This window comes from Oncorhynchus mykiss, chromosome 27 (genome assembly GCF_013265735.2).
Source record: "Oncorhynchus mykiss isolate Arlee chromosome 27, USDA_OmykA_1.1, whole genome shotgun sequence".
Taxonomy (NCBI): Eukaryota; Metazoa; Chordata; class Actinopteri; order Salmoniformes; family Salmonidae; genus Oncorhynchus; species Oncorhynchus mykiss.
Genome location: NC_048591.1, coordinates 39,898,690 through 39,911,088, shown reverse-complemented (window position 1 = coordinate 39,911,088; position 12,399 = coordinate 39,898,690). Strand labels below are relative to the sequence as shown.

Sequence of the window (12,399 nt, the reverse complement as noted above, 5' to 3'; positions counted from 1 at the left end):
GTTATGTTAGACAGGGAGGTTGAGGTGCGTTATGTTAGACAGGGAGGTTGAGGTGTGTTATGTTAGACAGATGAGAACAGGTGTGTTATGTTAGACAGGGAGGTTGAGGTGTGTTATGTTAGACAGGGAGGTTGAGGTGTGTTATATTAGACAGATGAGAACAGGTGTGTTATGTTAGACAGGGAGGTTGAGGTGTGCTATATTAGACAGGGAGGTTGAGGTGTGTTATATTAGACAGGGAGGTTGAGGTGTGTTATGTTAGTCAGGGAGGTTGAGGTGTGTTACGTTAGACAGGGAGGTTGAGGTGTGTTATATTAGACAGGGAGGTTGAGGTGTGTTATATTAGACAGGGAGGTTGAGGTGTGTTATATTAGACAGGGAGGTTGAGGTGTGTTATATTAGACAGGGAGGTTGAGGTGTGTTATATTAGACAGGGAGGTTGAGGTGTGTTATGTTAGTCAGGGAGGTTGAGGTGTGTTACGTTAGACAGGGAGGTTGAGGTGTGTTATGTTAGACAGATGAGAACAGGTGTGTTATGTTAGACAGGGAGGGTGAGGTGTGTTATGTTAGACAGGGAGGTTGAGGTGTGTTATGTTAGACAGGGAGGTTGAGGTGTGTTATGTTAGACAGGGAGGTTGAGGTGTGTTATATTAGACAGGGAGGTTGAGGTGTGTTATATTAGACAGGGAGGTTGAGGTGTGTTATATTAGACAGGGAGGTTGAGGTGTGTTATATTAGACAGGGAGGTTGAGGTGTGTTATATTAGACAGGGAGGTTGAGGTGTGTTTTATTAGACAGGGAGGTTGAGGTGTGTTTTATTAGACAGATGAGAACAGGTGTGTTATGTTAGACAGGGAGGTTGAGGTGTGTTATGTTAGACAGGGAGGTTGAGGTGTGTTATATTAGACAGATGAGAACAGGTGTGTTATGTTAGACAGGGAGGTTGAGGTGTGTTATATTAGACAGGGAGGTTGAGGTGTGTTATATTAGACAGGGAAGTTGAGGTGTGTTATGTTAGACAGGGAGGTTGAGGTGTGTTATATTAGACAGGGAGGTTGAGGTGTGTTATATTAGACAGGGAAGTTGAGGTGTGTTATATTAGACAGGGAGGTTGAGGTGTGTTATATTAGACAGGGAGGTTGAGGTGTGTTATGTTAGACAGGGAGGTTGAGGTGTGTTATATTAGACAGGAAGGTTGAGGTGTGTTATATTAGACAGGGAGGTTGAGGTGTGGTATATTAGACAGGGAGGTTGAGGTGTGTTATGTTAGACAGGGAGGTTGAGGTGTGTTATATTAGACAGGGAGGTTGAGGTGTGTTATATTAGACAGGGAGGTTGAGGTGTGTTATGTTAGACAGGGAGGTTGAGGTGTGTTATATTAGACAGGGAGGTTGAGGTGTGTTATATTAGACAGGGAGGTTGAGGTGTGTTATATTAGACAGGGAGGTTGAGGTGTGTTATATTAGACAGGGAGGTTGAGGTGTGTTATATTAGACAGGGAAGTTGAGGTGTGTTATATTAGACAGGGAGGTTGAGGTGTGTTATATTAGACAGGGAGGTTGAGGTGTGTTATGTTAGACAGGGAGGTTGAGGTGTGTTATATTAGACAGGGAGGTTGAGGTGTGTTATATTAGACAAGGAGGTTGAGGTGTGTTATATTAGACAGGGAGGTTGAGGTGTGTTATATTAGACAGGGAGGTTGAGGTGTGTTATATTAGACAGGGAGGTCGAGGTGTGTTATATTAGACAGGGAGGTCGAGGTGTGCTATGTTAGACAGAGAGATTCAGGTGTTTTACCTGTGGCCTTCTCTGGGTTGTTGCACATGTAGCAGAGCCAGCTGCCCTCCTCTTCACTGAAGCCAAACAGGTCAAAGAAACGCACCTCCTCCAGAAGGATCTGCAGACTGTCCAGGTCCTACAGAGAGAGAGAGAGAGAGAGACTCAGAAAGCAAATGTCAACTGTTTGCTGATGATCTGGTGCTTCTGTCGCCAACCAAGGAGTGCCTATAGCATCACCTAGATATTCTGCACAGATTCTGTCAGACCTGGGCCCTGACAGTAAATCTCAGTAAGACAAAAATAATGGTGTTCCAAAAAAGGTCCAGTCGCCAGGGCCACGAATACAAATTATATCTAGACACTGTTGCCCTAGAGCACATAAAGAACTATAACTACGTCAGACTAAACATCAGCACCACAGGTAACTTCCACAAGGCTGTGAACGAGAGACAAGGAAAGAAGGGCCTTCTACACCATCAAAAATGACATAGAACTCAACTTCCCAATTAGGATCTGGCAAAAAAATAAATCAATCAGTTACATGACCCAGGGCCCTCGAAGGTCTGGGGTCCATCCACCAACCAAGAATTCACATAATGGGACAAACACCCAATTGAAACTCAGCATGCAGAATTCTGCAAAAATATACTTTGTGTGCAACGCAAAAGCCCAAATAATGCATGCAGAGCAGAATTAGGACGATACCCGCTAGTTATCAACATCCAGAAAAGTAAAATTCTACAACCACCTAAAAGGAAGTGATGCACACACATTCCCCCACAAAGCCATCATCTACAAAGAGACAAACCTAGAGAAGAGTCCCCTAAGCCAGCTGGTCCAGGGGCTCTGTTTACAAAAAACAAACAGGCCCCAGGACCGAAACACATTTAGACCCAACCAAATCATGAGAAAGCAAAAATATAACTATTTGACACACTGGAAAGAATCATCAAAAACACATAGAAAATTAGAATGCTTCCTGGCAGAATACCTGACCACTGTGACTGACCCAAACTTAAAGGAAGACCTGGCTCTCGTGAAAAGACAGGCTATGTGCACACTGCCCACAAAATGAGGAGGAAACGGACCTGCACTTCTGTATCTCCTGCCCAATGTATGACCATAATTAGGAGACACATATTTCCCTCAGATCACACAGATCCACCAAAAAATGTGAAAACAAATCAAACATTGATAAACTCCCATATTTGTTAGGTGGAATACCACAGTGTGCCATCACAGCAGCTAGATATGTGACCCATACCCATTATTTATTTTCTCATTCATAACTATTTGTACATTGTTACACTGTACAAAGTCACTAATATAACATTTGAAATGTCTATATTCTTTTAAAACTTTTGTGAGTATAATTTTTACTGATTGTTTATTTCCCTTTTGTTAATTAAAGGTCTATTCCATTTACTTTGGAAATGTAAACATATGTTTCCCAAGCCAATAAAGCCCTTTGAATTGAGAAAGAGAGAAAGATAGAGAGAATTAGAGATTATTTATTTGACATGACTGTCTTACTAACACTCAAAGAGATATAAAGAGCAAGTACAAAGAACACAGGCAAACTGGACTGGGAACATCTGTGGGTTAGAGAGAAAGACAGAGAAAAGGACAGAGAGAGAAAAAGAAAGAAAGACAGAGAAAAAGAAAGACAGAGAGAGCAAGAGAGAAAGATTAGAGAGAATGAGAGAGAAAAACAGAGCGAGAGAAAGAGAGAGAGACAGAGAGAAAGATAATGAGAGAAAGAGAGAAAAATACACAGAGAGAGAGAGAGAGAGAGAGAGAGAGAGAAAGATATTATTTCAGTTTAATCAAGAGGAATGATGACCGATGAGCATAATGGATCGTATTTTTCACTGTCTTTCCATTTTAAGACCCAAAATGCCTCAGCACCCGGCTCATCCATAACTTACACGTCAAGCATTAAAGTAGCATTTAAAACGGAGGGTTCATTTACAGTATAAAGTGAAGTATAACCCTTGACATGTGACAGGGGTCTCCCGGGGTCTGCAATGGAGGTCTGGGTTGTACACACGCACACACACACACACACACACACACGCACACACACACACACACACACACACACACACACACACACACACACACACACACACACACACAAACACACACAAACACACACACACACACACTGTGTTCCCCTGTGCCTGGGTAGGTTTGTAGAGATAGGTGCTAATGCTTTGCGTTGTAGTAACCAAGTCCGGGCTCCAGACCACATAGTGAGTGTCTCAGCCGGATACATTTGTACTCTGGTCTTGATTCAGCAGAGTAAAAATATTACAATTATCAGCTTCCATTCAGTCAGCGTATAAAACCTCTTCACCAGGCCAAATATATAAACTCCTTTATTGAAACATGAATACAGAATCTTAACAGCCTTTATATATATTATAGACATATTAGTACAGTGGTGAACCTATATGTCTCCAGTGGTGAACCTATAGGTCTTCAGTGGTGAACCTATAGGTCTTCGTTGGTGAACCTGTAGGTCTTCAGTGGTGAACCTATAGGTCTTCAGTGGTGAACCTATAGGTCTTCAGTGGTGAACCTATAGGTCTCCAGTGTGTGACAGGTTAGTATGGTGGTGAACCTATAGGTCTTCAGTGTGTGACAGGTTAGTACAGTGGTGAACCTATAGGCCTTCAGTGGTGAACCTATAGGTCTTCAGTGGTGAACCTATAGGTCTTCAGTGGTGAACCTATAGGTCTTCAGTGGTGAACCTATAGGTCTTCAGTGGTGAATCTATAGGTCTTCAGTGTGTGAACCTATAGGTCTTCAGTGGTGAACCTATAGGCCTTCAGTGGTGAACCTATAGGTCTTCAGTGTGACAGGTTAGTACAGTGGTGAACCTATAGGTCTTCAGTGGTGAACCTATAGGTCTTCAGTGGTGAACCTATAGACCTTCAGTGGTGAACCTATATGCCTTCAGTGGTGAACCTATAGGTCTTCAGTGGTGAACCTATAGGTCTTCAGTGGTGAACCTATAGGTCTTCAGTGGTGAACCTATAGGCCTTCAGTGGTGAACCTATAGGTCTTCAGTGGTGAACCTATAGGTCTTCAGTGGTGAACCTATAGGTCTTCAGTGGTGAACCTATAGGTCTTCAGTGGTGAACCTATAAAAGAGCGCCACACACTCTTAAGAGCTCAGATGCAAAAATGTAATGTCCAACGTTTCGACAGGCAAGCTGTCTTCATCTAGGTATAATCACAAACACTGCAGGGTGACTCGTTTACACACACAGGTGTCTGTAATCATGGCCAAGTAATGACCTAATATCATTGGTTAATTCTCAAACATTAAAATAGCATACAAAGAATAAATGGATAGGGTACGATCATAGATTCAATTTAGACTACATAACCTACAAACAATTACAAAGGCAAAGTCACAATAATCACAAGAATGGCTTCAGATCAAAGTCTACGTTGAGACCAAAGGAACCCTCATAGAGACTGCCAGAGGTCTGGACAACAGGCCCTCTGATTTGACACACTGAACTTCATCTTTTATCGATGGCGGTTATGATAACGTTTAGTAGCTTGAGCGTGGCTGAGATGCACCCGTGCACAGCGGAGAAGGTACGGTGGGATTCGAAATGATCAGTGATCTTGGCTTTCGAAGACTTTATAAAGGCAGGACAGGATGGATATAGGTCTGTAACAGTTTGGGTCTAGAGTGTCTCCCCCTTTGAAGAGGGGGATTAGAAATCTCGGACGATACAGAAGAGAGGTTGAACAGACTAGTAATAGGGGTTGCAACAATGGCGGCGGATAATTTTAGAAACAGAGGGTCCAGATTGTCTAGCCCAGTTGATTTGTAAGGGTCCAGGTTTTGCAGCTCTTTCAGAACATCTGCTATCTGGATTTGAGTGAAGGAGAAGCTGGGGAGGCTTGTTTGCCGGGGTTGTGGTAGCCAGGAGCAAAGCATGGCCAGCCGTAGCGAAATGCTTATTGAAATTCTCGATTATCGTGGATTTATCGGTGGTGAGAGTGTTTCCTAGCCTCAGTGCAGTGGGCAGCTGGGAGGAGGTGCTCTTATTCACAGTGTCCCAGAACTTTTTGGAGTTAGAGCTACAGGATGCACATTTCTGTTTGAAAAAGCTAGCCTTTGCTTTCCTAACTGACTGTGTGTATTGGTTCCTGACTTCCCTGAAAAGTTGCAGATTTCTGGGCGTGGTAGAATAGATTCAGGGCATAATGTACAGACAGGGGTATGGTAGGGTGCAGGTACAGTGGAGGTAAACCTAGGCATTGAGTGACGATAAGAGAGGTTGCATCTCTGGAGGCACTAGTTATGCTAGGTAAGGTCACTGCATGTGTGGGAGGTGGGACAAAAGAGCTATCTGAGGCATGTTGAGTGGGACTAGGGGCTCCGCAGTAAAATAAAACAATGATAACTACCCTAAACAACAGTATACAAGGCATATTGACATTAGAGAGAGACATAAAGAGAGAGACATGGGATGGCGCCCCCCCTTGGGTTGTGCCGTGGCGGAGATCTTTGTGGGCTATACTCGGCCTTGTCTCAGGATGGTAAGTTGGTGGTTGAAGATATCCCTCTAGTGGTGTGGGGGCTGTGCTTTGGAAAAGTGGGTGGGGTTATATCCTTCCTGTTTGGCCCTGTCCGGGGGTGTCCTCGGATGGGGCCACAGTGTCTCCTGACCCCTCCTGTCTCAGCCTCCAGTATTTATGCTGCAGTAGTTTATGTGTCGGAGAGCTAGGGTCAGTCTGTTATATCTGGAGTACTTCTCCTGTCCTATCCGGTGTCCTGTGTGAATTTAAGTATGCTCTCTCTAATTCTCTCTTTCTCTCTCTCGGAGGACCTGAGCCCTAGGACCATGCCTCAGGACTACCTGACATGATGACTCCTTGCTGTCCCCAGTCCACCTGGCCGTGCTGCTGCTCCAGTTTCAACTGTTCTGCCTGTGATTATTATTATTTGACCATGCTGGTCATTTATGAACATTTGAACATCTTGGCCATGTTCTGTTATAATCTCCACCCGGCACAGCCAGAAGAGGACTGGCCACCCCACTTAGTCTGGTTCCTCTCTAGGTTTCTTCCTAGGTTTTGGCCTTTCTAGGGAGTTTTTCCTAGCCACCGTGCTTCTACACCTGCATTGCTTGCTGTTTGGGGTTTTAGGCTGGGTTTCTGTACAGCACTTTGAGATATCAGCTGATGTACGAAGGGCTATATAAATACATTTGATTTGATTTGATTTTGATTTGACATAAAGCGAGGAATAAAGCAATCACAGGTGTTGATTGGGAGAGCTAGCTAAGACAACAACGGGTAAGACAACAACAGCTAATCAGCTAAGACAACAACAGGTAAAATGGCGATGAATTGGCAGAGGGTCAGTTAATTACACACAGGACCAGAGTTCGAGGCTGGGCCCAACAGAAAAACAAAATAAACAAAAATGGAGTACCGTGATTAATGAACAGTGCAGCAGGCTGTGTAGCCGAGTGAACACAGGGTCCACTGAGCAGGCCAGGAGATGGGACTGGCTCAATGCTAGCTTCCGGGCTGGGCCAATCGGTAGCAGCTAGCTAGCTGCGATGATCTGGAGTAATGGTCCAGAGCTTACGTCAGGAATCTGGTGATGTAGTGGAGAAAAGCAGTCCGGTATGCTCAGGGTTGATATCGCTCTGTGCACTGGCGGGTATTATCCAGGCTAAAAGCGTCTGGGTTCTGAGCTAAAGGTAAAGGCCGCTAGCAATGGCTAACAATGACTAAATAGTTAGTAGCTAATTAGCTGGTTAGCTTCTGATGGAGGTTCTAGCTATAAGGTCTAAAAATAGAAGGTCAATATCACATTGGGTGAGGTGGGTTGCCAGAAGGTATATTTAATTTGAAAATGGAAAAAGAGATTGAAAAATATTGAAATACATACAAAAAAGGGACAATGACAAACACAATGACAAACACGTCTGCACTGCTACACAATCTTGGATATTCACCTCAGCTTCCCCCCCTCCCTGTCAGACTGAGCTCCAGGGGTTACCTCAGCTTCCCCCCTCCCTGTCAGACTGAGCTCCAGGGGGGAGTCACCTCAGCTTCCCTCCCTGTCAGACTGAGCTCCAGGGGAGTCACCTCAGCTTCCCTCCCTGTCAGACTGAGCTCCAGGGGAGTCACCTCAGCTTCCCTCCCTGTCAGACTGAGCTCCAGGGGAGTCACCTCAGCCTCCTCCCTCCCTGTCAGACTGAGCTCCAGGGGAGTCACCTCAGCTTCCCCCCTCCCTGTCAGACTGAGCTCCAGGGGAGTCACCTCAGCTTCCCCCCCTCCCTGTCAGACTGAGCTCCAGGGGAGTCACCTCAGCTTCCCCCCCCCCCTGTCAGACTGAGCTCCAGGGGAGTCACCTCAGCTTCCCCCCTCCCTGTCAGACTGAGCTCCAGGGGAGTCACCTCAGCTTCCCTCCCTGTCAGACTGAGCTCCAGGGGAGTCACCTCAGCTTCCCCCCCTCCCTGTCAGACTGAGCTCCAGGGGAGTCACCTCAGCTTCCCCCCCTCCCTGTCAGACTGAGCTCCAGGGGAGTCACCTCAGCTTCCCCCCTCCCTGTCAGACTGAGCTCCAGGGGAGTCACCTCAGCTTCCCCCCTCCCTGTCAGACTGAGCTCCAGGGGAGTCACCTCAGCTTCCCTCCCTGTCAGACTGAGCTCCAGGGGAGTCACCTCAGCTTCCCTCCCTGTCAGACTGAGCTCCAGGGGAGTCACCTCAGGTGAGCCCACACAGGGTCAAAGGTAACTTTACCATGACTCAGGGATATGACGCAGCAGGCAAAAGTTCCATCCATCCCAGCTCCTGCCCAATCAGCGCTGTTCTGCTGACTCATCCCACAGAGACAGACTAATGAGTTATGACACATCAGACAACATGTCTACACCTCTACACACAAACACACACACACACACACACACACACACACACACACACACACACACACACACACACACACACACACACACACACACACACACACACACACACACACACACACACACACTTTCTACGCTTTAAAATTGGGCAATACAAATACAGAGAAGGAAACCTTGGGTTGGGAAATAAGGGAAAATCATCCAAAATAACCTATTGTGACCGGCCAGAAACAAATATGTCAACACAATCACCACCACCAATCCCAAAACCCCAAGCACAACGGTGCCAGGACTGCCACAGGGCAACGTCCTGAATTTCCTGGAAGTGATCTGGGCGTGTAATTAACACCACAAATGTCAAATTTGACGGATGAGGACAACGACGTATGACACACACACACACACACACACATCTTTGCACAATCACAAGTGGGAAGGTGGTTTTGACAGAGTTTCAGAAACAATAGCTAGATTATGTGGCCGAGTCTGAATAGCACCTACTGTATCTATTTAAACATCTAGAAACCCCTGTGTGTTTCTCTCTGTATGCTCTGCCACTGCCAAAATGATATTCTTCTAATGTTTTCAAGATGCAGAAGAGATTTCACCAAGACCTCCTGCAACTGTCCCCATTTTGGTAAACTTCTGGAGAGGGAGAGGGGGAGAGGGAGAGAGAGAAAGAGAGAGCGAGAGCGAGGAAGAGAGAGAGAGAGAGAGAGAGAGAGAGAGAGAGAGAGAGGGAGAGGGAGGGAGAGAGGGAGAAGGAGAAAGAGGGGAGAGGGAGGGAGAGGGAGGGGAGAGGGAGCAGGAGAGGGAGAGGGAGGGAAGGAGGGAGGGGGATAGAGGGAGATGAGAGAGGGTAAAATAGTAGGTTCAGGGGGGTAGAAAAGTACTCTATTTTAAAGAGGTATTATAAACACACCACAGAAATAACCTACTAATAGCCTACTCTTCCAGGTGGAAATGATTGTGGCCTCTCTTTCAGTCTCTTATTTTTCTCTATCCCTCTTTCCTCTCTGTTATGGTTTAGAGTGATGCCCTCTCCTGGAGCCGGTTGAATTACGATCCTGTGTGTCTGTTCCATGGAAAACACTATCGAGAAACAAAGAATTCATTCTGCTGATGCTTCGCTCTGGTGAGAACTACCCCCAGCAGTTCATTTGAACACACACACACACAGACACACACACACAGAGCCAAGGAGGTTTTGCTCCTTGTGATGGTCGTAAGAGTAATTTATAGGAGAGCAGCTATGCTGGGCTCAGCCAGGCTGTGTCATAAACTGGTAACATTCCATTAAAAACACACACACACGCACACACACACAGGAAACGAGCCAGGCTGTGCAGTAATAAACTGGTCGGTCTCTATTTTAAACACATTACAGGTGAGAGGGGCTGGGGTGATGACATTTAAAACTGGCTCTGACGGAGAAAACAGGTCTCATATGTCAACCCTTACCCTCTCGTAATCTCTTACAATATACCTCCTCCCTCCCTCAGTCTCTGTCTACCTCCTCCCTCCCTCAGTCTCCCTCCCTCCCTCCCTCCCTCCCTCCCTCAGTCTCTTTACCTCCTCCCTCCCTCAGTCTCTCTACCCCCTCCCTCCCTCCCTCCCTCCCTCCCTCCCTCAGTCTCTTTACCTCCTCCCTCCCTCAGTCTCTTTACCTCCTCCCTCCCTCAGTCTCTCTACCCCCTCCCTCCCTCCCTCCCTCCCTCCCTCCCTCCCTCCCTCAGTCTCTTTACCTCCTCCCTCCCTCAGTCTCTTTACCTCCTCCCTCCCTCAGTCTCTCTACCCCCTCCCTCCCTCCCTCCCTCCCTCCCTCCCTCCCTCCCTCCCTCCCTCCCTCCCTCCCTCAGTCTCTTTACCTCCTCCCTCCCTCAGTCTCTTTACCTCCTCCCTCCCTCAGTCTCCCTCCCTCCCTCCCTCCCTCCCTCCCTCCCTCCCTCCCTCAGTCTCTTTATCTCCTCCCTCCCTCAGTCTCTTTACCTCCTCCCTCCCTCAGTCTCTCTACCCCCTCCCTCCCTCCCTCCCTCCCTCCCTCCCTCCCTCCCTCCCTCCCTCCCTCCCGCCCTCCCTCCCTCAGTCAGTCTCTTTACCTCCTCCCTCCCTCAGTCTCTCTACCTCCTCCCCCCTCAGTATCTCTACCTCCTCCCTCCTTCAGTCTCTTTACCTCCTCCCCCCTCAGTCTCTCTACCTCCTTCCTCCCTCAGTCTCTCTACCTCCTCCCTCCCTCAGTCTCTCTACCTCCTCCCTCCCTCAGTCTCTCTACCTCCTCCCTCCCTCAGTCTCTCTACCTCCTCCCCCCTCAGTATCTCTACCTCCTCCCTCCCTCAGTCTCTTTACCTCCTCCCCCCTCAGTCTCTCTACCTCCTTCCTCCCTCAGTCTCTCTACCTCCTCCCTCCCTCAGTCTCTCTACCTCCTCCCTCCCTCAGTCTCTCTACCTCCTCCCCCCTCAGTCTCTCTACCTCCTTCCTCCCTCAGTCTCTCTACCTCCTCCCTCCCTCAGTCTCTCTACCTCCTCCCTCCCTCAGTCTCTCTACCTCCTCCCTCCCTCAGTCTCTCTACCTCCTTCCTCCCTCAGTCTCTCTACCTCCTCCCTCCCTCAGTATCTCTACCTCCTCCCTCCCTCAGTCTCTCTACCTCCTCCGTCCCTGAGTCTCTCTACCCCAATCTCATCCTTACTTTACCACTGCCTCGCCCCTGTCTCCTGTCCCCTCTGCCTCTTGTCCCCTCTGTCTCCTGTCCCCTCTGTCTCCTGTCCCCTTTGTCTCCTCTCCCCCTCTGCCTCTTGTCCCCTCCGTCTCCAGCCCCCTCTCCCCCTCTGTCTCCTCTCCCCTCCGTCTCCAGCCCCCTCTCCCCCTCTGTCTCCTCTCCCCCTCTGTCTCCTCTCCCCTCCGTCTCCAGCCCCCTCTCCCCCTCTGTCTCCTGTCCCCTCTGTCTCCTGTCCCCTCTGTCTCCTGTCCCCTCTGTCTCCTCTCCCCCTCTGCCTCTTGTCCCCTCCGTCTCCAGCCCCCTCTCCCCCTCTGTCTCCTCTCCCCTCCGTCTTCAGCCCCCTCTCCCCCTCTGCCTCCTCTCCCCCTCTGTCTCCTCTCCCTCCGTCTCCAGCCCCCTCCGTCTCCAGCCCCCTCTCCCCCTCTGTCTCCTGTCCCCTCTGTCTCCTGTCCCCACTGTCTCCTGTACCCACTGTCTCCTGTCCCCTCCATCTCCAGCCCCCTCTCCCCCTCTGTCTCCTGTCCCCTCTGTCTCCTGTCCCCACTGTCTCCTGTCCCCACTGTCTCCTGTCCCCACTGTCTCCTGTCCCCTGTCTCCTGTCCCCTCTGCCTCCTGTCCCCTCTGTCTCCTCTCCCCTCTGTCTCCTCTCCCCTCTGTCTCCAGCCCCCTCTGTCTCCAGTCCCCTCTCCCGCTGTCCCCCTCTTCCTCCCTGTCTCCTCTCCCCTTTGACTCCAGCCCCCCTGTCTTCTGTACCCTCTCCCCCTCCGTCTCCTGTCCCCTCTGACTCCTCTCCCCTCAGTCTCCAGCCCCCACCATCTTCTGTACCCTCTCCCCCTCTGTCTCCCATCCCCTCTCCCCCTCTGTCTCCTCTCCCATCTGTATCATGTCCCCTCTCCCCCTCCTACTCCTGTACTCTCTCCCCCTCGGTCTACTGCCCCTGTCTACTCCTCTCCCCCTGTCTCTTGTACTCTCTCCCCCTCCCCCTCTGTCT

General features: G+C 48.9%; 1 protein-coding gene across 1 annotated transcript in view; it reads right to left on the bottom strand.

The window, feature by feature from the left end:
- LOC110507223 (ventricular zone-expressed PH domain-containing protein-like) overlaps nucleotides 1–12,399 on the bottom strand; it is a 156,891-nt gene that overhangs the window by 26,991 nt on the left and 117,501 nt on the right. Inside the window, exon 12 of the mRNA XM_036965017.1 lies at nucleotides 1,798–1,915. Within this exon, the coding sequence (XP_036820912.1) occupies nucleotides 1,798–1,915 (118 nt within the window). The remainder of the gene's footprint in view (nucleotides 1–1,797; nucleotides 1,916–12,399) is intronic.